A 24,395-nucleotide genomic window follows, 5' to 3' on the forward strand; every position below is an offset into this window, starting at 1 on the left:
ACACATTTATTTATTTATTAAAAAAGCCAGTATCTACACATCAACGTTTCACTTCTTCGCAACCTTCACAATAAAAGTCCTTATTTGCATAGGCCCCAGCTCAATTTGTAGAGGATTAGCCGAATCCAATCTGGCTAAAGGCGTGGGAATAATTCCGTTCCAAATTAGTTTTTCCTCATTGTTGTAGTCGTCCAACAATTGATTAGCGCCGAGAGTTGTTTCCGCGAGCTCGATAACATCAAAACCGGTGAAAAGATTCTAAAACACGAGTTTATTCACCCTTTCTTACCCCCACCAGCCTCACCTCTAGATTAATCATGACCCTCCGGGACAAAACGGGATCCTCGTCCTTCTCCAGGATGTGCTCGAAGCGCAAAATGTGGGAGTCGTCCTTCCACGGCTCGAACGTGAGCAGCTGGACGTTGACGGGAAGCGACCTTGTGAGACCCGCGAACTGGAAGTTGACGAGATTTTGGACCTTGTCGAGGGAGTTGAAGGAAGTTGTGGTGGCGTCGGAGAGGAGAATCCAGGGTGTGAGGAGTTTTCTCTGGGCGAGTTCGCGCTCGAACGCAGCTGTGGATAAATCTAGAAGCAAAAGTTGAAGAGTTTTTTGGGAAATGGGGTTGGTAGTACCGTCGGTTGTGGATTCTATGGTACCGAAGGTGAGATAGTGTTGGCCGCGGACGTAAAGACCGACGTCGTATTGTTTCTCGCTTAGAATTTCATGGACACCAAAAGCGTCGTCTCTGGTACATCGTCGATGTACCATTAATTCGATGTCGCCGTCGTGTAAACTGGTACCACCTTGGGCTCGATCGTTCAAAACTGCCACTTCTAGACCTTTCTGTAGATCTTTTATTACCATTTTAGTGGTGACTGGGTAATAATTACTAGACACTGGTTCTTCACTAGGGTCGTACTCGTAGTCACTTCTAGTGTTTAGTTGTCTTCTGATTTGCTCGCGTCCGTTAGAATCCGTGCAGAAAACTCCGTCGTTCGAAAAATCGCTCACCATAAATCTTGTTATCACTTCTTTACCCTTTTGGTCAATACTGAAACTCTTTATTAATTTTTAGACGACTCTAGGTACGACCACTTACAATTGAAGATTTCCCACCAACCAATCAAACTCGATATAGGCATCGTCATCCCCTTTGTACACCCGAATAATCTGGCTGACTTCATTATTCAAAACCTGGATAAATTCATCACATAGATTCCCTCTAGCACTTTTAAAATCTGAAATATTTGTCACAATAGGTACTGCCTCAATTTTCGTTGGTTTGAAAATGTAGGCACCGGAAGCCCGATTTTCAGCACCACCGTTGTTCCCGTTTGAACCCGTGTAGTAAAGAAAGTCTTGCGTAATACCCAAGGTACCACCTCTTAGAGTAACAGAGGACAACCTTCCAGTACTTCCGTCAACGGTGAACCCGTTCATCTGCAAAAGTGTGTAATCGTGGTACTACTAAATCTTCCACAAACCTCCGTCCCGAAATAATCGTCACCACTAGTACCACTTTTGAAGGGTTTGTAACTGGAAGCAGCGTCAGTTTTTTCAACATAGTACAGTTTGATCCCCAAAGGCGGTACATTGCGAGCCGCAAAAACCAACTCTTTGGAACTCGGTACTACTTGCTCTTGTACATAGTCAAAACTGTGAATAGTGTCAAAAACGTCGTAAACTTCTTCACCATCAGGACCCGTGATTCTATAACTAGTACCATCGACGGGCAGCCGCACATAGTGAGTGATTAGTCGTGACAATGGGTTTTGTACCACCACCATGAATTTGTCTTTTTGGGACGTCAAGCAAATGCTCACGTTTGACAAAAGACAAGTACTAAGAGCCAAATCGACTTCCGCTGCAGACTCCTTCTTCAAAAGGGTGCTACAAATACAAAATAAAATTTAAAATGTCTTAAAAATCCACAAATTAAAAGGATTAGAAAAATTATCCAAAAAAATTTAAAAATCGAATAATCCGAAAAAAATTCCCCAAAAAAAAGACAAAAAAAACAAGAATTCCAAATAATTCAAAAAAATCTGAAAAATAAAAAAATCAAAAATGTGGAAAGAATCTAAAAATTCAAAAATCCAAAAAAATGCAAAATATTCAAAAGTTTAAAAAACATCCAGAAGTCAAAGAATTAAAAATTTCGAACACCGAAAAAAAATCCAAGAAACTCAATAAATTCAAAAACTCAAAATCCAATAATTGTAAAATTCCAAAAAATTGAAAGATATTATAAATCAAAAAACAAAAGAGCAAATAGAAAAATTATCCAAAAAATGGAAAAAATCGAATAATCCAAAAAAAAACATAAAAAACAGAAAATCCAAACGATTCAAAAAATCCAAAAAGCCCAAGAACTTCAAAAGCCAATAATTCCAAAAATTGAAAAATACAAAAATCGAAAATGTCCAAAGAATATAAAAAATTTAAAAATCCAAAAAAATCGAAAATATTCAAAAGAGGAAAAAGATTAAAAAATTTGAAGATTCTTAAAAAATTTGCGAAATTTAAAAAATTAGAGAACAAACCAAAGAGCAAATAGCAAAATTATCCAAAAAATGGAAAAAAATCGAATAATCCAAAAAAAACAAAATAAACAGAAAATCCAGCGATTCAAAAAATCCAAAAAGCCCAAGAACTTCAAGAAAGCCAATAATTCCAAAAATTGAAAAATACAAAAATCGAAAATGTCCAAATAATATAAAAAATTTAAGAATTCAAAAAATCGAAAATATTCAAAAGAGAAAAAAAATAAAAAAATTTGAATATTTTTAAAAAATTTGCGAAATTTAAAAAATTAGAGAACAAACCAAAGAGCAAATAGAAAAATTATCCAAAAAAATTGAAAAAAAACCGAATAACCCCCAAAAGAAGAGACTTAAGAAATCCAATAATTGCAAAAATCGGAAAAATACAAAAAATCGAAAATGTCCATAGAATTTAAAAAATTCGAAAATTCAAAATATTCAAAAGATTAAAAATATCCAAAAATGAAAGAAATAAAAAAATTCGAAACTTCAAAAAATGCAAGAAACCTAAAATTCAAAAAACTGGAAATCCAATAAAAAAATTAAAATCCAAAAAATTGAAAGATATTAAAAATCCACAAAATTCAAAAAACAAAAGAGCAAATAGAAAAATTATCCGAAAAAAAAATCGAATAATCCCAAAAAAAAAACAAAAAACACAAATTTTAAACAATTAAAAAAGTCCAAAAACCCAAGGAATCCAAAAATCTGACAAGCACAAAAAATCCAAAAAGTGAAAGAATTTAAAAAATCCGAAAAATAAAAAAATTCGAAAAGTCTGAAAAATCAGAAAAATCAGAAAAAATTGAAAACTCCCAAAAATCAGAAAAGTGATTAAATCCAAAAAATTCGAACAATCCAAAAAAAATCGAAACTATTGTAAACATTAAAAGAAATCCAAGAAGCCTAAGAAGCCCGAAAAATTCGAAATCCAATCATTCTAAAAATCCACAAAATGCAGAAAATTAGAAAACAAACAAAAGAGCAAATAGAAAAATTATCCAAAAAATGGAAAAAATCGAATAATCCAAAAAAAAAACAAAAAAACAGAAAATCCAAACGTTTCAAAAAATCCAAAAAGCCCAAGAACTTCAAGAAAGCCAATAATTCCAAAAATTGAAAAATACAAAAATCGAAAATGTCCAAAGAATATAAAAAATTTAAAAATCCAAAAAAATCGAAAATATTCAAAAGAGGAAAAAAATTAAAAAATTTGAAGATTCTTAAAAAATTTGCGAAATTAAAAAAATTAGAGAACAAACCAAAGAGCAAATAGCAAAATTATCCAAAAAATGGAAAAAAATCGAATAATCCAAAAAAAAACAAAATAAACAGAAAATCCAGCGATTCAAAAAATCCAAAAAGCCCAAGAACTTCAAGAAAGCCAATAATTCCAAAAATTGAAAAATACAAAAATCGAAAATGTCCAAATAATATAAAAAATTTAAGAATTCAAAAAAATCGAAAATATTCAAAAGAGAAAAAAAATTAAAAAATTTGAAGATTTTTAAAAAATTTGCGAAATTTAAAAAATTAGAGAACAAACCAAAGAGCAAATAGAAAAATTATCCAAAAAAATTGAAAAAAAATCGAATAATCCCCAAAAGAAGACTTAAGAAATCCAATAATTGCAAAAATCGGAAAAATACAAAAAATCGAAAATGTCCATAGAATTTAAAAAATTCGAAAATTCAAAATATCCAAAAATGAAAGAAATAAAAAAACTCGAAACTTCAAAAAATGCAAGAAACCTAAAATTCAAAAAACTGGAAATCCATTAAAAAAATAAAAACCCAAAAAATTGAAAGATATTAAAAATCCACAAAATTCAAAAAACAAAAGAGCAAATAGAAAAATTATCCGAAAAAAAAAATCGAATAATCCCAAAAAAAAACAAAAAACAGAAATTTTAAACAATTAAAAAAGTCCAAAAACCCAAGGAATCCAAAAATCTGACAAGCACAAAAAATCCAAAAAGTGAAAGAATTTAAAAAATCCGAAAAATAAAAAAATTCGAAGTCTGAAAAATCAGAAAAATCAGAAAAGTGATTAAATCCAAAAAATTCGAACAAGCCAAAAAAAATCGAAACTATTGTAGACATTAAAAGAAATCCAAGAAGCCTAAGAAGCCCGAAAAATTCGAAATCCAATCATTCTAAAAATCCACAAAATTCAGAAAATTAGAAAACAAACAAAAGCGCAGAAAGAAAAATTATGCAAAAAATGGAAATAATCAAATAATCCCCAAAAAACAGAAATTCCAAACATTAAAAAAAATGCAAGAAACCCAAGAAAGTCAAGAAATCCTACAATTACAAAAATCTGAAAAATACAAAAAACTGAAAATGTATAAAATATCTAAGAAATTCAAAAATCATAGAAAATCGAAAATATTCAAAAGATTAAAAAAATCCAAAATTAAAAAACCTAAAAAATCCAAGCAACCTAAGAAACACAAAAAACTCGAAATCCAATAATTTTAAAAATCATACAAATTAAAAATGCCCTAAAAATCTAAAAAATTCAAAAAATTAGAAAACAAAAGATCAAATAGAAAAATTGAAAAAATCGCATAATCCCCAAAAAAATTCAAAAAACAACAACAAAAAAACAGAAATTCCAGACAATTCAAAAAATCTAAAAAGCCCAAGAAACTCAAGAAATCCAAAGATTCCAAAAATCGGAAAAACTCAAAAATGTCCATAGAATCTAGACAATTCAAAAATTGAAAAAAATCGAAAATATTCAAAAGGTTAAAAAAAACCCAAAAAGTCAAAGAATTTAAAAAATCCAAAAATCTGTAAAGTACAAGCAACCTAAGAAACTCAAAAAATTGGAAACCCAATTATTCTAAAAATCCAAAAAATTGAAAATATCTTAGAAATCCACACAATTAAAAAAATTAGAGAACGAACAAAAGAACAAAAACAAAAAAAGACAGGAATTCCAAACAATTCAAAAAATCCAACAAGCCCAAGAAACTCAAGAAAGCCAATAATTTCAAAAATCTGAAAAATAAAAGATCGAAAATGCACAAAGATTTAAAAAAAACAAAAATCCAAAAAATCGAAAATAATCAAAAGTTTAAAAAATATCCAAAAAGTCAAAGAATTTAAAAATCCAAGAAAGCTAAGAAATTCAAAAAACTCGAAATCTAATAATTTTAAATAACCCTAAAAATTGAACATGTCTTAAACATTTAAAAAATTAGAAAACAAACAAAAAATCAAATGGAAAAATTGAAAAAATCCAGATGTAGCTGTTGGAGACTAGAATAGTACTTACCCGACTACTCGTCCAGCAGGTGCCTCCGCTTTCGCCAGACCTTTACTCACCAAGCGGGCGTAGTCATCCGCCACTGCTTGCTTTTCAGTACCAGTGATAGCATCATGGTGCTGCATTATCCCAATCGCAGCCCTCAACTCATTCAACGATTCATCTACATCTTTGCCAAAAGTTTTGGAAAACGCTGCCAGCTGCTTAGCGCTCTGCAAAACACCGCTGCCTTGTCTTTCGTACCTCTTGGAAGTGGGTCTTGACGTGAAGTACCCGGTCCAGAAGGCGTGCTGGTCTGACGCATATGGAAAAAAGTCGTCCGATTTCGTAGTCAGTTTCATCGAGTTTTTGCTGATTTCGTTATTAACGGCCTGAATGTAGCACGATGGGGTTGAGTAGAATACGTTGTATTTGGTGTGGTTTTTGAAGCCTCTGGAAGTTATTCTATGGTGACGGGAGGTGATATAGAATGGGTACGTACTTGATGAGTTTGTCTAGATTGGAGAAGTTGATTTCGGACGCTTGGTAGTTGAAGTCTCCGCCCATTGGGATGAGGAGGTTGGAGGTGGAGTAGTAGTAGATGTAGGTGTCCATGCGTTGTGCGAATTGGTCGACTTTTTGTTTTAGGTTGTAGTCGGGGCTTTCTTCGTCGTCGTTGATTGGGCGCTCGTTGCAAATCATGTCGAAGCAAAAGCCGGGCTCGGACACGTAGAAGTCGGGGAACATGGATGTGAAGAGGTTTGGGTTGTCTGAATCGAAAAATTGAAACGTCGAAATATCGGTTAATCGAGATTTCAAAAAATTATAACTAAAATTCGAAAAATCGAAATTCGAAATTGAACAAGAACAAGCAATTGAAACTAAGAAATTGAAATTAAAAAAAATTGAACTTAACAAATCGAAAAATTGAAAAATGCAGAAATGAAAAAATTCCTTAAATTAAAATTTTGAAAAATCAAGAAATCGAAAACTTCAAAATCGATAAATGAAAAAAATCGAAATTTCGAAAAATTTTATAAATCGGAAAACCAAGATGTCAGGAAGCGGAAAATTTGAAAAATCGAAGAGCTAAAAATCGGAATAAAAAAATTGAAGAATCGATAAACTGAAATTTGGGGAAATTGAAAAACTTTAAAATCGAGGAAAGAAAAAGTCGAAAAATCGAAAATCAACTTTAGAAAAGTCAAAAATTGAAAAATGTAAAATCGAAAACTTTAATAAATAGAAATTGAAAACCATAAAACTGAAACATCGGAAAATTGGAAAATCGAAAAATAAAAAAATCGAGAAATCGAAAAATCGATAAAATCAATCAATAGAAAAACTGAAACATCTGAAAATTGAGAAATTGAAAAATTAAAAATATCTAAAAATCGAAAAATTGTGAATTTGAAAAATCCCAAAACTGAAATATCGGAAAACTGAGTATCGAAAAATTTAAGTTCGAAAAAATTGTGAAATTGAAATATCGAGTAATTGAGAAGTCGAAATTTAAAAATCAAAAGACTGAAAAATCCTGAAACAGAAATTTCGAAAAATTGAAAAATCGAGAACCTGAAAAATCGAAAAATGAACTCGAGAAACCGAAAGAGGAAAACCAAAAATCGAAAAATTCAAAATTCTAAAAGTCCAAAAGTCGTAATATTAAAAAATCGGAAAGTCGAAAAATCGAAAAATCGAAAAATTGAAAAACCCAGGGAAAACTGAAGAAACGAAAAATTGTAAAACCGAAAAATCGAAATTCGAAAAACAAGAACGAATCGAAACACCGGAAAAATAAAGAACTAAATAAAGTTTAAAAAATCTAAAAACTGCGAAATCGACAAACTAAAAGATATGAAATTTAAAAAGCCAAAAAGTTATATCGAAAAATTGGAATGTAAAAAAAAATTTTTAAATCGAAAAACCGAGATGTCAAAAAATGGAAAAATCCAAAAGATACAAATTATAAAATTGAAAAATGGAAAAATCGAAAAATAGAAAAACGAGAAATCGAAATCTCAAAAATCCAAAATTGAAAATATCGAAAAATTAAAATATCAAAAAATGGAATAATAAAAAAACTGAAAAATCGAAAAATCTGAAAGTCGAAAAGTCCCAAATTCAAGAAACAGAATAGTAGACAAATCGAAAAATCGAAAAAACAACTTTAGAAAAGTAAAAAATTGAAAAATGTAAAATCGAAAACTTTAATAAATAGAAATTGAAAACCATAAAACTGAAACATTGGAAATTCGGAAAATCGAAAAATAAAAAAATCGATAAATCGAAAAATTGATAAAATCAATCAATAGAAAAACTGAAACATCTCGAAATTGAGAAATTGAAAAATAAAAAATATCTAAAAAGCGAAAAATGGATGAAAGGATAAATCGAAAAGTTGAAAACTGAAAAAAGCGAAGAAAAATTGAAAAATCGAAAAACCGAAATAACAGAAAATTGAGAAATCGAAAAATTGTGAATTTGAAAAATCTCAAAACTGAAATATCGGAAAATTGAGTATGGAAAAATTGAAGTTCGAAAAATTGTGAAATTGAAATATCGAGTAATTGAGAAGTCGAAATTTAAAAATCAAAAGACTGAAAAATCCTGAAACAGAAATTTCGAAAAATTGAAAAATCGAGAACCTGGAAAATCGAAAAATGAAGTCGAGAAACCGTAAGAGGAAAACCAAAAAATCGAAAAATTCAAAATTCTGAAAGTCCAAAAGTCGTAAAATTAAGAAATCGGAAAGTCGAAAAATCGAAAAATCAAAAATTGAAAAACTCAGGGAAAACTGAAGAAACGAAAAATTGTAAAACCGAAAAATCTAAATTTGAAAAACAAAAACGAATCGAAACACCGGAAAAATTAAGAACTAAATAAAGTTTAAAAAATCTAAAAACTGCGAAATCGACAAACTAAAAGATATGAAATTTAAAAAGTCAAAAAGTTATATAGAAAAATTGAAATGTCAAAAAAAAAATTTAAATCGAAAAACCGAGGTGTCAAAGAAGATAAAAAATTATAAGATTGAAAAATGGAAAAATCGAAAAATAGAAAAACGAGAAATCGAAATCTCAAAAATCCAAAATTGAAGAAACTTAAAAATTAAAATATCAAAGAATGGAATAATAAAAAAACTGAAAACTCGAAAAATCTGAAAGTCGAAAAGTTTAAAATTCAAGAAATAGAAAAGTCGAGAAATCGAAAAATCGAAAATTTTGAAAAGCCAAAAATTGAAAAATTCAGAAATCGGAAATTAAAAAAATTGATGAATAAATTCAAAAAATTGTAAACCGTAAAACTGGGACATCGGATAATTGGGAAATCGCAAAATGAAAGAATCTAGAAATCGAAAAATTGATTAAATCGAAAAATAGAAAAGTGGAAAATCGAAAAAAAATTCAAGATTCGAAAAACTGAAATATCGAAAAACTGATGAATGGGAAAATAGTAAAATCGAGAAAACGAAAAGTCGAAAAATCGATATATCGAAAAATTGAAAAATCAAAAAGTTAAAAAATCGAATAATTGTAGAAATAAAAACCTGAGAATTCGAAAAGTGAAGAAGTCTCGATACCGAAACATCGAAAAAGTCGGGAAATCGAGAACTAGGAAAACCAAAAAATCGAAAAATTTTAAAATTAAAAAATCCAAGGAAAACTGAAGAATCGAAATGTTGAAAAACCGTAAAGCCGAACCATCTGGAAATTGAGAAATTGAATAATAAAAAATTCTAGAAATCGAGAAAACTTGTAAAATGGTGAAAACGAAAAGTTGAAATTTCGAAGAATCGAAAATTTAAAACGTCAAAAACCTGAAAAATCTAAAAATTGTAGAATTGAAAAGTTGAAAACGTGAAAGCTTGAACAATCGAAAAATGAAGAAGTCGAAAATTGCAACATGGAAAAGTCGAGAAATCGGAAAATCAAAAAACCTAAGATATCGAAAAATCGAAAATTTAGAGACTCCAAAAATTGAAAATTTGAAAAATCGAAGAAATTAATTGAAAAATTGAAAAATCGTAGAACTGAAACGTCAGAAAACTGAGAAATTGAAAAATAAACATATCGAAAAATGGAAAATTTGAAAAATCCGAAAACTGAAATATCGAAAAATTGACTAATCGAAAAATTCAAAAACGAGAAATTGAAAAATCGAGTAATCGAAAAGTTGAAAAGTTTTAAAAGCAAAAGACCGAAAGATTTTAAAACTGAAATATCGAAAAATTGTAGGATTGAAAACTTGAAAATTTGAAAAATAAAAAAGTTGAGAAACCGAAACATCTAAAAGTCGAGAAATCCAGAAATAGGAAAATAAAAATAAAAAAATCGAAAATTTCAAAAATGGAGGAATATTGAAAAATTGAGAAATTGAAGAATCGAAAAATTGAAAAACCGTAAAACTGAAATATCGAAAAATTGAGAAATCGAAAAATCGAAAGATTGATTAACCGAGAAATCGAAAAATCGAAAATTTAGAAAAGCCAAAAATTGAAAAATTCAAAAATCCAAGATTTTAAAAATAGAAAAAAATTGATGAATGAATTCAAAAATTGGTGACCGTAAAACTGTAACATCGGAAAATTGGGAAATCGCAAAATAAAAATAGAAAAATGGAAAAATCGAAGGAAAATTAAAGAATGGAAAAACTGAAATATCGAAAAACTGATGAAAAGAAAAATTGTAAAATCGAGAAAACGAAAAATCGAAATTCGAAAAATTGAAAACTCAAAAAACTAAAAAAATTGTAGCATTGAAAACTTGAGAATTCTAAAAATGAAAAAGTCGCGACACCGAAACCACAAAAAAGTCGAGAAATCAAGAAATAGGAAAACCAAAAAATCGAAAAATCGAAATTTTTAAAAATCGAAGGAAAATTGAAGAATCGAAAAATTGAAAAACTGCAAAGCTGAATCAACTGAAAATTATGAAATTGAATAATAAAAAAAATCTAGATCTCGAAAAATAGATAAATCGAAAAATCGAAGAGAAACTGAGGAATCGAAAAACCGAAATATCGAAAATCTGATTGATCGAAAACTTTTAAAATGGTGAAAACGAAAAGTTGAAATTTCGAAAAATCGAAAATTCAAAAAGTCGAAAACCTGAAAAATCTAAAAATTGAAAAATTGAAAAATCGAAGAAATGAATTGAAAATTTGAAAAATCGTATAACTGAAACGTCAGAAAATTGAGAAGTTGAAAAATAAATAAATCGGAAAATGGAAAATTTGAAAAACCCGGAAACTAAAATATCGAAAAATTGACTAATCGAAAAATTCAAAAACGAGAAATTGAAAAATCGAGTAATCGAAAAGTTGAAAAATTTCAAAATCAAAAACCGAAAAATTTCAAAACTGAAATATCGAAAAATTGAAAAGTCCAAAACCTGAATAATCGAGAAATTGTAGAATTGAAAACTTGAAAATTTGAAAAATAAAGAAGTTGAGAAACCGAAACATTTAAAAGTCAAGAATCCAGAAACAAGAAAATAAAAAACGAAAAATCGAAATTTGAAAAATCGAGGAATATTGAAGGATTGAGAAATCGAAAATTCGAAAGATTGATTAACCGAGAAATCGAAAAATCGAAAATTTAGAAGAGCCAAAAATTGAAAAATTCAAAAATCCAAAATTTTAAAAATAGAAAAAATTGATGAATAAATTTAAAAATTGGTGACTGTAAAACTAAAAGATCGGAAAATTGGGAAATCGAAAATGAAAGAATTGAGAAATCGAAAAATTGATTAAATCGAAAAATAGAAAAATGGGAAAATCGAAGAAAAATTGAAGAATCAAAAAATTGAAATATCGAAAAACTGATGAATGGAAAAATTGTAAAATCGAGAAAACGAAAAGTCGAAAAATCGGAATATCGAAAAATTGAAAAATCAAAAACCTAAAAAATCAAAAAATTGTAGAAATGAAAACCTGAGAATTCGAAAAATGAAAAAGTCGCAATATCGAAACATCGAATAAGTCGAGAAATCGAGAAATAGGAAAACCAAACATTGAAAAATTTTAAAATTTAAAAGTCGGAAAGTCGTAAAATCAAAAAATCGAAAAGTCAAAAAATCGAAACATCGAAAATTTAAAAAAATGAAAAATTGAAAAATCAAAAACATGAAAAATCGAAAAATTGTAGAAATGAAAACCTGAAAATCGAAAAATCAAGAAGTCATGAAATCGAGAAATGAGAGAATCAAAAAAACGAAAAATCGAAAAATCTGAAAGTCGAAAAGTGCCAAACTCAAAAAATTGAAAAATTGGGAAATCGAAAAATCGAAATATTGATTAGCCGAGAAATAGAAAAATCAAAAATTTAGAAAAGCCACAAATTGAAAAATTCAAAACTCGAAACATCGAATAAGTTGAGAAATCGAGAAATAGGAAAACCAAGAAAATTGAAAAATTTTTAAATTTAAAAATTGGAAAGTCGTAAAGTCAAAAAATCGAAAAGTCAAAAAATCGAAGAACAATAAAACTGAACCATCTGAACCATCTGAAAATTGAGAAATTGAATAATAAAATAAATCAAGAAATCGAGAATTAGGTAAATCGATAAATCTAAAATTTGAAAAATTTGAAGAATCGAAAAATCGAAATATCGAAAAACTGAGGGATCCAAAACTTGTAAAATGGTGGAAACGAAAAGTCGAAATTTCGAAAAATCGAAAATTTAAAAAGTCAAAAATCTGAAAAATGTAAAAATTCTAAAAATTGAAAAATTGAAAACGTGAAAATTCGAACAATCGAAAAATCAAGAATTCGAAAAACCAAAACATGGAAAAGTCGAGAAATCGGAAAATTTAGAGACCCCAAAAATTGAAAAATCGAAGAAATGAATTGAAGAATTGATAAATCGTAGAACTGAAACGTCAGAAAATTGAGAAATTGAAAAATAAACAAATCGAAAAATGGAAAATTTGAAAAATCTGAAAACTGATAATCGAAAAATTGAGTAATCGACAAATTCAAAAAGGAGAAATTGAAAAATTGAAAAATCGAGTAATCGAAAAGGTGAAAGATTTATAAATCGAGAGATTGAAAAATTCCAAAACTGAAATACCGAAAAATTGAAAAATCGAAAAATTGTAGAATTGTAAATATGAAAATTTGTGAAATGAAGAAGTCGAGAAACCGAAACATCTAACAGTCGAGAAATCGATAAATAGGAAAATCAATAAATCCAAAAATCGAAAACTTAAAAAATCAATAAAAATTGTAGAATCGAAAAACCAAAATATCGAAAAACTGAGGAATCAAAAAATTGTTAAATCGAAACGAAGAGTCGAAAATTCTAATAATCGAAATTTAAAAAAATCAGAAATGCGAAATATCTAAAAATCGTGAAGTTGAAAAATTGAAAATCTGAAAATTCGAAAAAACGAAAAATCAGAAGTCGGGAGACCGAAACATCAAAAAGTCGAGAATCGGAAAATCATAAAAATCTAAAAAATCGAAAAATCGAAAATTTAGAGACGCCAATAATTGAAAAATTAAAAAATCGAAGTAATGAAGAGTCGAAAAATTGAAAAATCGTAAAACAAACATTGGAAAATTGAGAAATCGAAAAATAAATAAATGAAGAAATGGAAAATTTGAAAAATCCCAAAACTGAAATATCGAAAAATTGAGTATGGAAAAATTTAAACTCGAGAAATTGAAAAATTAAAACATCTAGTAATTGAAAAGTCGAAAAATTTAAAAATCAAAAGACCGAAGAATGCCAAAACCGAAACATCTCAGTCAAGACATTGAGAAAGAGAATAATCAAAAAATCGAAAAATTTAAAAATCTAAATGTCGAAAAGTCGTAAAATTTAGAAATCGGTAAGTTGAAAAATCTAAAAATCGAAAAATTGAAAAACCGAGAAAAAATTGAAAAGCCGTAAAAGTGAAAAGTGGTAAATTAGAAAAATCGAAAATTTGAAAAAGCAGAAACTTGAAAAATCTAAAAATTGTAAAGTTGGAAAATTGAAAAATTGAAAACCTGAAAATCCGAAAAAAAAGCAATGAAGAATCGAACAATTGAAAAATCGTAAAACTGAAGCTTGAGAAAATTGAGAAATCGGAAAACAAACAAGTCGAGAAATAGAACATTTGAAAAATCCCAGAACTGAAATATCGAAAAACTGAAAATTCGAAAAATTTAAAAACCAAAAGACTGAAAAATTCCAAAACTAATATCTAAAACATCGATAAGCCAAAAAATCGAAAATTCGAAAACTTGAGAAAACGAAAAATTGTACAATTTTGATTTGTTTCCAAAAATCTCGACGGCTAAAATAAAAATTCAACACGGATTCATAAACCACATGTTATCTTACAAAATTTAAATATATATCGCAAAATTTGTAGATGACGTCAATTTTTGACAATAATGGATCCAGTGATTTCGGATATTATCTGTATAACAAAATTCGACACAAAAACATGAAAGTATCCAGTCGCTCGGAAAATAAGTAAGCGGTCTCCCTTAAGTCCAGCTTACACATACAGGTTTCCTCCAAGCGCGCAACAAACAAATTGTAAGTAATTGAATTAGTAATATTTTTTATCTTAGCATGTATACAAAAAAATTAAGTAAACTTTTATCATTCTTAAAAATTAAATGTTTTATCAAAAACGATTAGCCAAATTTTAAGCTGATAATCTTGTTCTAAACAAAATTAACTAGTGGGATGAACTCCGAAAGATTAATGTATTAAGTTTTAGCATAAAGTTGATATTTTTTATCAAATCGGAAACATAATGAACATTTTTAATTTTTTATCACGTGTGCAATGTAATATGTAATATGTTTCATCAATTTTATTACAGTAAAAAATCCCAAACACAAACATTCTCCATTGTGTTCGGATTTTTTAGTAATCCTATCATTTCAATCTGTGTAATAAATTCAATGACACATTACATCGCACACGTGATAAAAAACTAAAAATACGACAGATTTATTTTTGAGATGACGTCATCAGTATTCCATAGGGGATAAACAAATAAATGTTAATTATGTCCCTTTTTTTGGAGTTGATAGCAAACATCATTTTAGTTTTAACTTCAGTATTTCCACAGTAAAGATGAAAATTCTGAAAAACTCCATACCCAAGTTGTCACTAGCCCGCCACAGAAAATCCAAATTGCCGTTCGCCCTCCTTTTCTCCTTATCCCTGAAATCAATACGTCCAATAATCAACCCTTGAAAGCCCAACTGATTCAAAAGCGACGCATGTTCCCTACTGTGACCAAAAGGATCAATCTGCCATCCAATTTTCGGCCGTCCACATTCCCCCAGAGTATCATTTAGGAACCTGCGGACAAACACAAACCAAATAATTCGTTTTTCGTAATTAATGCACTTTTACCGGAAGCCCCAAGTAAACTGATCTATGGTCGAGCGGTAATGAGACGCCGCCTCATCATTCATGGACCAAGCCCCATTAATAATCTCCAATTGTCCATTATTAACCAAATCAACCACGTCCTGCCGCACTGCATCGTTTTGGTTCCGCCACCATTTCCAGAAGAAGGCGGTCTCGACCTGGATGAACCTGGGGTGTGAGGTTTCGTAATTAATTAGAAACAAAGATTGTAATGTTATTTATTTTATTTTATTATCCATTGTTTAAACTACATGACCTGATCTATTTTTTGGCGATTTTGTGTTGATGTTACACATAATAAATCATCGATTTACGTCGGGATTGTTTCAGCTGTTTGCATAAATACAATAAAAATCCGATAAGATAATCCCTAATACTTTGTTAAGTGTGTTTGGGTCTGGGGTTGACATAGTTGGAATTTTTAATCAATCAGGATCATTTACGAGGGTAATTCAAATTTTTAGATTTTATTACTAAATTTTTCTTGTTTATTTTTTTTTAATGCACTTAATTATAAAAGTGAGAACAAAGCCAAAAACAAGACCTTCTTTCTAGAGGGAAAAAAAACTAAAGCACTCCATTTTTATTGACTGTATATTCAGACTAAATATTTAAAATAGAAAATTTGTGTTTTCTGATAACCTTTATATAATAAAAACCAGTGGTGTAGATATATTCAAAGCAAATATCCATCGGAAAATAGTGTATTATTATCAGTATACATGCTTAACTTCGATTGTTTATGTTTATATATCGGAAGAATGTCACGTAGAATTTTGTTTAATTTGAATGAGTTGTCTCCTCAAAACAGAAGACTAACATTATTAATTAAAACACAATGAAACAAAATGTTTTGAATATGGTTCTCAGTTTGATCAATAAAAAATTGGCCGAAGACTACAAGTATAATCCGACAAATCCAGCTTTTTTAAAAAATGATAAAATTTGATTTTACGATTTTCGTTCTGTGATAACCGCTGTAAAGTAAAAAACCAGAGGCATAAATAACACCCATTGTCCTTCAGCACTAGGCAGTGTTTATTTATATTTATACATCGGAAGAATGTCACGTAGAAATTAGTTTGATTTGAATGAATTTGTGGGTGTTCTTCACATTTTCGAGAAATAAACCCATACGCCGCCCCGGTACGACGCCTAGGGGTCTTCGAGACCCTTCTAGCAAATACGGCGATAATGACTCATCGTCGATGATGTGGCCGGATGGCGTTCGCTACAGAAAAGCCTGGAAGCGGAACTCGCGATTGGTATTCCAGAAAGATGCCGATCACCGAACATCGAGAAGGAAGTATGGGTTTAAACAGAGAACAAGGATTATTCAGCGAACAAGTCGAGTACAGCGAGTGTTGAGAAAATCCAGACAAGTTGCGCCGGAATTATTTTTGTACATAATCGCTGTGTAATTAGTCGTGTGAATTTGAATTACCAACAAATAAATTGTTGTTTAATCCAGGCCAAAAATTAAAAAAGGTAATAAAAAAACGTTCGAAACAAAAAAAGATACAACGTACAAAGAACGATACAAAAAAGAGGCGTCAAAAAAGGAACAAATATGCCACAACAAAGGTCATAAAAAAACGAAACGAAAAAAGGCACCAAAAAATTGAGCGAAAAATCGACAAAAAGGTAAAAAAGTTCACAAAAATCCGACAAATAAAAAAAAGCCAAAAAAAACAAAAAAAGTATCGCGACAGAAAGAAGGCGACCAAAAGAAACACAAAGAAAAGCAACAAAAAGAGGCAATAAAAACTACAAAAAGACCTGAAAAGGAGTCAAAAAGAGTCCAAACAAAAACTATACAAAAAAGGCGACCAAAAAAAGAAGCAAAAAAGGGACAAAAAGAGACGTCAAAAAAAGGGGAAGTCCACAAAAATCCGACGAAAAAGTTAACAACAAAAGACGGGTACCAAAAAAGGTAATAAAAAATACCAAAAAATGCGTAAAACGCGCAACAATAAAACAACAGAAAACAACACAAAAAATGCTATAATAAAGAAAAAGGTAGCAAAAATCGAAAAAAGAAGCAATAAAAATTTACAAAAACTGCGACAAAAAAGGCGACAAAGAAACAGAGACGAAAAAAGGAAAAAAAAATCAAGAAAAAATGCTATAAGAATGACACAAAATGCGAGAAAAAAAATTAACGAAACAAAAAAGAAGACGATAAAAAGAAACACAAAAGAGGCGACAATCAAAGAAACACACAAAGAAGACAAAAAAAGATGCTTCAAGTTAAATATGACAAAAAAATAGGGCAAATGAAGTGTAAACAGAAACGACGGAAATAAAAGCCACAATAAAACAGGAAAAAAGATGACAAAAAATAAGCGTCAAAAATAAAGGTTGCGAAAAACCTATAGAGAAGGCGGGAAAAATGGTGCGAAAAATGATTAAAAAAAAAGACACGAAAAGGGCTATAGAAGAGAGGTCAAGAAGGTTCCACAAACAACCATACAAAAAAAGGGTGTGAAAAAAAATGGCAAATATGGTAGAAAAGTGGTAAAAAAATGTACTAAGAAAAGGCAAAACTAGGCGATAAAAGAAGGCGAAAAAAAAGTGCACAACAATCCGACAAAATAAAATACTGCAAAAATAGACCACAAAAGAAGACGAAAAAATGGGGCAGAAAACGGGGACCCAAAAAAGGCAACAAGCCCTGACAAAGAAAAACACCAAAAAAGCCACAAGAAAGGCAACAAAAAACAGAGACAAACAAACAACGCGGTTGAAGAAAGCGACTAAGAGAAACACAAAAGAAATGGACAAAAAAGAACAATAAAGACTACAGAAAAGGCCAGAAAAGGTGTCAAAAAGGGTCCAAACCAAATCAATGCAAAAAAAGGGGACAAAAAAGGAAGCAAAAAAGGGAGAAAAAAATAGAAAGTCCACAAAAATCTGACAAAATCAACGACAAAAGACGGGTACTAAAAAAAGGCAACAAAAAATATCATAAACTACATAAAAACGTAACAATAAAACAACAGAGAACAAGACAAAAAATGCCACAAAATAAAAGGTAGCAGAAAATGGGAAAAAGGAGCAAAAATGTGTACAAAAACTTCCACAAAAAATGATGATAAAAGAAGCGACTAACAAATAAAAGATAAAGAAGCAGAGACCAAAAAAATGAAAAAGGTGACAAAAACCGACGAAAAAAAGCAACAAAAAATGGCATAAAAACCACATACAATCCAACAAAAAAAAAAAAACAAAAACAAAAAATTAACGCCGCAAAAAAAGAAGACGACCAAAAGAAACACAAATAAGACAAAAAAGATGCTCCAAAATAAACATGACGAAAAGTGGACAAAAAATACAGCAAATAAAGTGCAATGAAAAAAAAACACAAATAAAAGCCAGAATAAAAGAGGAAAAAAGACGACAAAAAAGAGGCGCCAAAAATAAAGGTTACAAAGAAGGCTATATATAGACAAGTGGTGAAAAAGGGTGCGAAAAAGATTTAAAAAAGGGCCACTAAAACGGCTGTAGAAGAGGAGTCAAAAGGGGTCCACAAACAACGGTATAAAAAAAGGTGTGTAAAAATGTCAAAAAAAAGGTAAACAAATTTCTATAGAAGAGGAGCCAAAAGAGGCCCCAAAAAACGAGAGAAAAAAAGGTGACAAAAAGAAAGGAGACAAATAACGACGAAACTAGTCGATAAAAAAAGATGAAAAATGTGCACAACAATCCGATAAAATCACGGCAAAAATAGGCGACAAATGAAGACGAAAAAAGGGGGCAGAAAACGGGGACCAAAACAACACACAAATTCCGACAAAGAAAAAAGTTTGAAAAGGAATCAAAATGGCGCCAAATAAATAACAAAAAGGGAGTACAAGAAGGAGGAAAAGGGGGCGTCAAAAAAGTCCACAAAAAATCGGCAAAGAAAATCGATAAAAAATTCCACAAAAAAGTGTCAAAAAAAGACGACCAAGAAGGCCAAAAAAGAGATAAAAAGGTCCCAAAAAAGGTAACAAAGACCGAAAAAAAAAGAGAAGAAAAAACTTCACAAAAACCCCGGCTAAAAATGTCGACAAAAAATCTGCAAAAGAAAGCGAAAAAAAAGACTACAAAAAAAAACGAGGACCTAGGAAATGCCACAAAAAATAGCAAAAAACCGGGCGGTAAGAATAAAACCAATAAAAAATTACACAGAAAAAGGCAACATAAAAAAAGACAAAAACTGCAATAAAAAAATGCGCAACAAAAAAGGTTCCCAAAAAAGAAAAAAAGGGTTTAAAAAAACGCCAAAACGCTAAAAAAATGCTACAAAAAAAGTAAAAAAAAAGTGCTATAGAACAAGAGTAAAAAGGGCTCTCAAAAACGAGACAAAAAAAGGTGACAAAAGGAAAACAAACAGAAAACGACAAAACTAGGCGATTAAAGATGTACAACAATCCAATACAACAAATCACACACAAAAAAGAGACAAAAAAATGTGAGAAAAAAGGTAACAAAACCCGACAAAAAAAAGAGAAGAAAAATGTTCACAAAAACTCTGATAAAAAACTGCAAAAAGAAGGCGAAAAAAGGTTACAAAAAAGCGAGAACCTAGGAAATGCTACAAAAAAAAGCAAAAAACCGGACGATAAGAATAAAAGCAATAAAAAATGACACAGAAAAAAAAGACAACTTAAAAAAGAAACAGCGACAATAAAAGAGCCAAACAAACACGACAAAAAAAGAGGCAAAAAGGATCCACAAAAAAGCGATACAAAAGAAGCGTTAAATAACGACAAAAAATGCTACAAAAAAAAGTTTAAAAAAAGTGCTATAGAAAAAAGACTAAAAAAAGGCTCTCAAAAACGAAACAAAAAAAGGTGAGAAAAGGAAAGGAGACAGAAAACGACAAAACTAGGCGATAAAAGAAGGTGATAAAAACTGTTCAACAATCCGACAAAACTGCAAAAACAGGTGACAAAAGAAGACGAAAAAATGGGATCACAAAACCGGAATAAAAAAAAATACGACCAAGGGGGTAAAAAAATGGTCCAAAAGAGAGATAAAAAAGGTGACAAAAAAAGGTAGCAGTTACCGCCAAAAAAAGACAAGAAAACAATTCATAAAAACTCCGATTAAAAATGCCGAAAAAAAAGTCGCTAAAGAAGGCCAAAAAAAGCTAGGAAATGCAAAAAAAAACAAAAAACGGGCGATAAGAATAAAAGCAAAAAAAATGGCACAAAAGGAAAAGGCAACATAAAAAGAACACAAAAAGCACTACAAACAAAAGGTAAAATAGGTGCTATAAGAAAAGGTAAAAAAAGTGCTATAGAAAAAGAACAAGTCAAGGTAGCAGAATATAGGAAAAAGAAGCAAATGAAGTGTACAAAAACTTACACAAAAAATGATCACAAAAAAAACGCCAAAAAAAAACGATAAAGAAACAGGGACCAAAAATCAAAGAAAAAAGGCGACAAAAACTGGCAAAGAAGAAGCAACAAAAAATGGCATAAAAACAAAAGAAACACAAAAGAGGCGACAATGGAGGAAATACAAAGAAGACAAAACAGAAGACAAATAAAAGCCACAATAAAAGAGCAAAAAAAGACGAGAAAAAGGAGACGCCAAAAATAAAGGTTAGAAAAAAGGCTATAGCGAAGTGGTCAAAAACGGTGCGAAAAAGATTTAAAAAACTGCTACGAAAACGGCTGCAGAAGAGGGGTCTACAAATAACGGTATAAAAAATGCTACAAAAAAGGCAAAAAAAGTTCTATAGAAAAGGAGTCAAAAAAGGCCTTAAAAAACGACACAAAAAAAGGTGACAAAAAGAAAGGACAAAAAAACGACAAAACTATGCGAGAAAAGAAGGTGAAAAAATGCACACAACAATCCAACAAAATCACCGCAAAAATAGGCGACAAAAGAAAACGAAAAGAAAGGCAACAAACTCCGACAAAGAAAAACGACAGAAAAAGCTACAAGAAAGACAACAAAAAACAGATACAGAAAAAGGCGACAAAAAGTAACGCTGTTGTAAAAGGGGATCAAAAGAAATACAAGTAAAAGCGTCAAAGAGACAAAAAAATACAAAAAGGAAACAGAAAAGGAGTCCAAATGGGGCCAAATAAACATGAAAAAAAAATCGACGAAAAAGGGAGTCCAAGAATGAGCACAAAGAGGCGTCAAAAAATCCACATAAAACCGACAAAGAAAATCGATAAAAAATGACACAAAAAAGTGTCAAAAAAAATTAGAGCACAAAAGCAAGACCAAGAAGGTCAAAAAGCGTACAAAAAGAGATTAAAAAAAGATAACAAAAACCAACAAAAAAGAGATGAAAAAAATTCACAGTAACTCCCACTAAAAATGACAATAAAAAAGCGAAAAAAAGCTACAAAAAAGAGGACCTAAGAAATGCAGCAAAAAAGCAAAAATCTGGGGGATAAGAGTAAAAGAAATAAAAAATGGATTAAAAAAAGGCAACATAAAAAAAAGACAAAAATTGCAACAACACAAAAAGCACTACAAAAAAAGGTAAAATAGGTGCTATAAGAAAAGGTAAAAAAAGTGCTATAGAAAAAGAGTAAAAAAAGAATATCTGAAACGAGACAAAAAAGGCGAAAAAAGGAAAGGAAACAGAAAACAAAAATGGGCGATGAAAGAAGGTGAAAAAAAGGGAGCATAAAACGGGGACCAAAAAGGTCAAAAAATGGTCCCAAAAGCGAGATAAAAATGTTGACACAAAAAGGTAATAAAAACCGACAAAAAAAAGACAAGAAAAAGGTTCACAAAAACTCCGACTAAAAATGACGACAAGGAAACTGCAAAAGAACGGGAAAAAAAGGCTACAGAAAAACGAGGACCTAGGAAATGCAACAAAAAAAAAGCAAAAGACCGAACGATAAGAATAAAATCAATAAAAAATGGCACAGAAAAAAGACAACTTTAAAAAGAACCACAAAAAAATGCGTTACAAAAAAAGGTTGCCAAAAGAGACAAAAAAAAAACGGCGACAATGAAAGAGTCAAACAAACACGACAAAAAAAGAGGCAAAAAAATCCACAAAAAAAAAAACTATACGAAAAAAGGCGTTAAAAAACGTCAAAAAATGCTACAAAAGAGTTAAAAAAAGTGGTAGAGAAAAACGAGACACAAAAAACAGCAAAAGAAGGCGAAAAAAAGCTGCAGAAAACCGGGGACCTAGGAAATGCAACAAAAAAAGCAAAAAAACGGGCGATCAGAATAAAAGCAATAAAAAATGGCACAAAAAATGCTACAAAAAAAAGGTTGCCAAAAGAAACAAAAAAACACGGCGACAATGAAAGACCCAAAAAAAGGAGTAAAAAATCCCAAAAATAAACGTTGAAAAGTTAAAAAAAAAGCCTAAAAGAAAAATGACAACAAAAAAGCGAAGAATGGGCCATAAAAGAAAAAACACAAAAAACACCAAAATACGCCAAAAAGGGTAACAGAAAGCGACAGAATATGTTACAAAGAGGTGAGAAATAGTGGAACACCGAAAAGGCGACAAAGAGGACAATACATAAAACTACCAAAAGAAACACAGAAAATCAACAAAAAACACAACACAAATTTTGAAATAAAAATGACAGACTGATAAATTACAAATATCGAATGAGTCACCAATTCATCATATTTTGCACACTTTAGCTAGGATTTATTCAGCAAAATTTTGGGATGAAATAAACAAGTTTTTGGAACGAATGAACAAAAATTTTAATTAGCGATTTACCATATTTAACGTAAATATTTACGTTAACCTTGGAACATTTACAAGATTTCAGAGGAGTCGGTTTTATCGACAAGCGTCATCCACCTTCCCTCCCCATTTTATTGGTTTTTTTAGTTTCCAACCAAACTATCAAGAAGATTGATTCTAAGTTTTTTAACAGTTTCGATTTGTGTTAGAAAATTATTGATTTATTGATTTAGCAAATACAATAATAGAGATAATAAATATTGCAAAACCTGGATCAAATGTAGACTGTAGAACTGATATTTCAAATAAACAAAATTTTTCACGATTGATTAGTGAGACAGTTCACACTGGAACAATGGACTATTTTTATTTTCCAATAGGTACATTAAGGCCCAGTGACCACCAAAAATTAAATTAAAATCGGATTAACAAGAACACCCAAACCTATATTAAATACTTTGTCTTTAAATACGTAATCTTTTTCGATAACCAAGAAATTAAAACCACCTACTGGACATAAAAAGTAGTTTAAACAAACTCGAATTAAGATTTATTATCTTTAGCCCACTGACATTTAAATCTGACATTAAAACAAGCTTCGAATCCCGAGCTAGCAATAACATAATTAAAACAACTCTGATAAAACCTCCTCGATAATTATCACCAACAACATCAAAACATAGAAAAACCGTGACTCAACAAAATTTACCTTCTGTCAGGATGACTCCGTAGAGCGTCCACGGCGGAGCTGATAATGTACTGCACTCCTGCAGTCTCATAGCTAGTAAAAACTACCAATTTAACAATTACTCGACTGTCCTTGCTCGAAATCAAGCAGTTCAATTACCTCCAGACCCGTAGTAGTACTGATCCACGGTCTTCAGCCACCCGACATCATCGTGCGAATGCGGGATCAAATGAACGTTGATTTTCCCCTCAACGGTCGGATGGCAGGCCTGAAAACAAATTCGCCACTTCGCGACTTTCTAAATGCGGTACTTACGTTACAAGTGGCCGCTTTTGAGTCTCGTCTGACGGGAACTGCAGCCACTAGGAAGTTCAAGGAGAGTACCACAAGCACTGTTCGATGATCCATGGTACGACCTGTGCTGTTTACATGTTGTGCTCCTTGTTTATGGAAACTCGAGCGCCACTTTAGATTTTGAGACGAGTACCGATTTTGAGATTTGGATATCTGGAGATATATTGTTGCTAGGCTGCACCAGGTTCAGCGTCGGACGGATTTTGTGCCCGGGAAGTACCTTAGCTGGGAAGGGGGAACGCTTTTGTTGGAAGCGAATACGGCGAAGTTGGGTGATGGGAGAGTGGGTTGAAATGCACGGCTGGTAATGGTAGTACGAAGCCAATACAATGATGTGATCGGGTTTTTTCAAAATCGGACAATAAAACTGAATCATTGTCCGTGAAACGGATTATTCGGACGGTTTAAACAGTGTAATAATAAAATTGTACAAAGAAATTGAATCATTGCAAGTGAAACTGATCATTTACGTATTTTAAACGATTAACTGA

At 30.6% G+C, this 24,395-nt stretch overlaps 1 protein-coding gene across 2 annotated transcripts; it reads right to left on the reverse strand.

Moving 5' to 3' along the window:
• On the reverse strand, positions 1–24,194 carry LOC135139386 (lysosomal alpha-mannosidase-like). Of its 2 annotated transcripts, XM_064069598.1 has the most exons (12): positions 23,866–24,193; positions 23,710–23,818; positions 23,572–23,653; positions 15,167–15,352; positions 14,907–15,112; positions 6,302–6,569; positions 5,830–6,252; positions 1,486–1,891; positions 1,101–1,441; positions 634–1,052; positions 305–585; positions 1–258 (listed from the first exon to the last, which is right to left on the reverse strand). In XM_064069598.1, exons 1-12 carry the CDS (start codon positions 23,956–23,958, stop codon positions 49–51), a joined length of 3,024 nt encoding a protein of 1,007 aa, XP_063925668.1. In that variant the 5' UTR covers positions 23,959–24,193; the 3' UTR covers positions 1–48. The 2 variants fall into 2 exon arrangements, with proteins under 2 accessions (XP_063925668.1, XP_063925667.1); XM_064069597.1 differs by having other exon boundaries at positions 305–1,052; positions 23,866–24,194.
• Positions 24,195–24,395: the final 201 nt, after the last annotated feature.

The sequence above is a fragment of the Zophobas morio genome, unplaced genomic scaffold, assembly GCF_036711695.1.
Source record: "Zophobas morio isolate AGI-343-1 ecotype UQ-CSIRO unplaced genomic scaffold, CSIRO_AGI_Zmor_V1 ptg000031l, whole genome shotgun sequence".
NCBI classification, from domain to species: Eukaryota; Metazoa; Arthropoda; class Insecta; order Coleoptera; family Tenebrionidae; genus Zophobas; species Zophobas morio.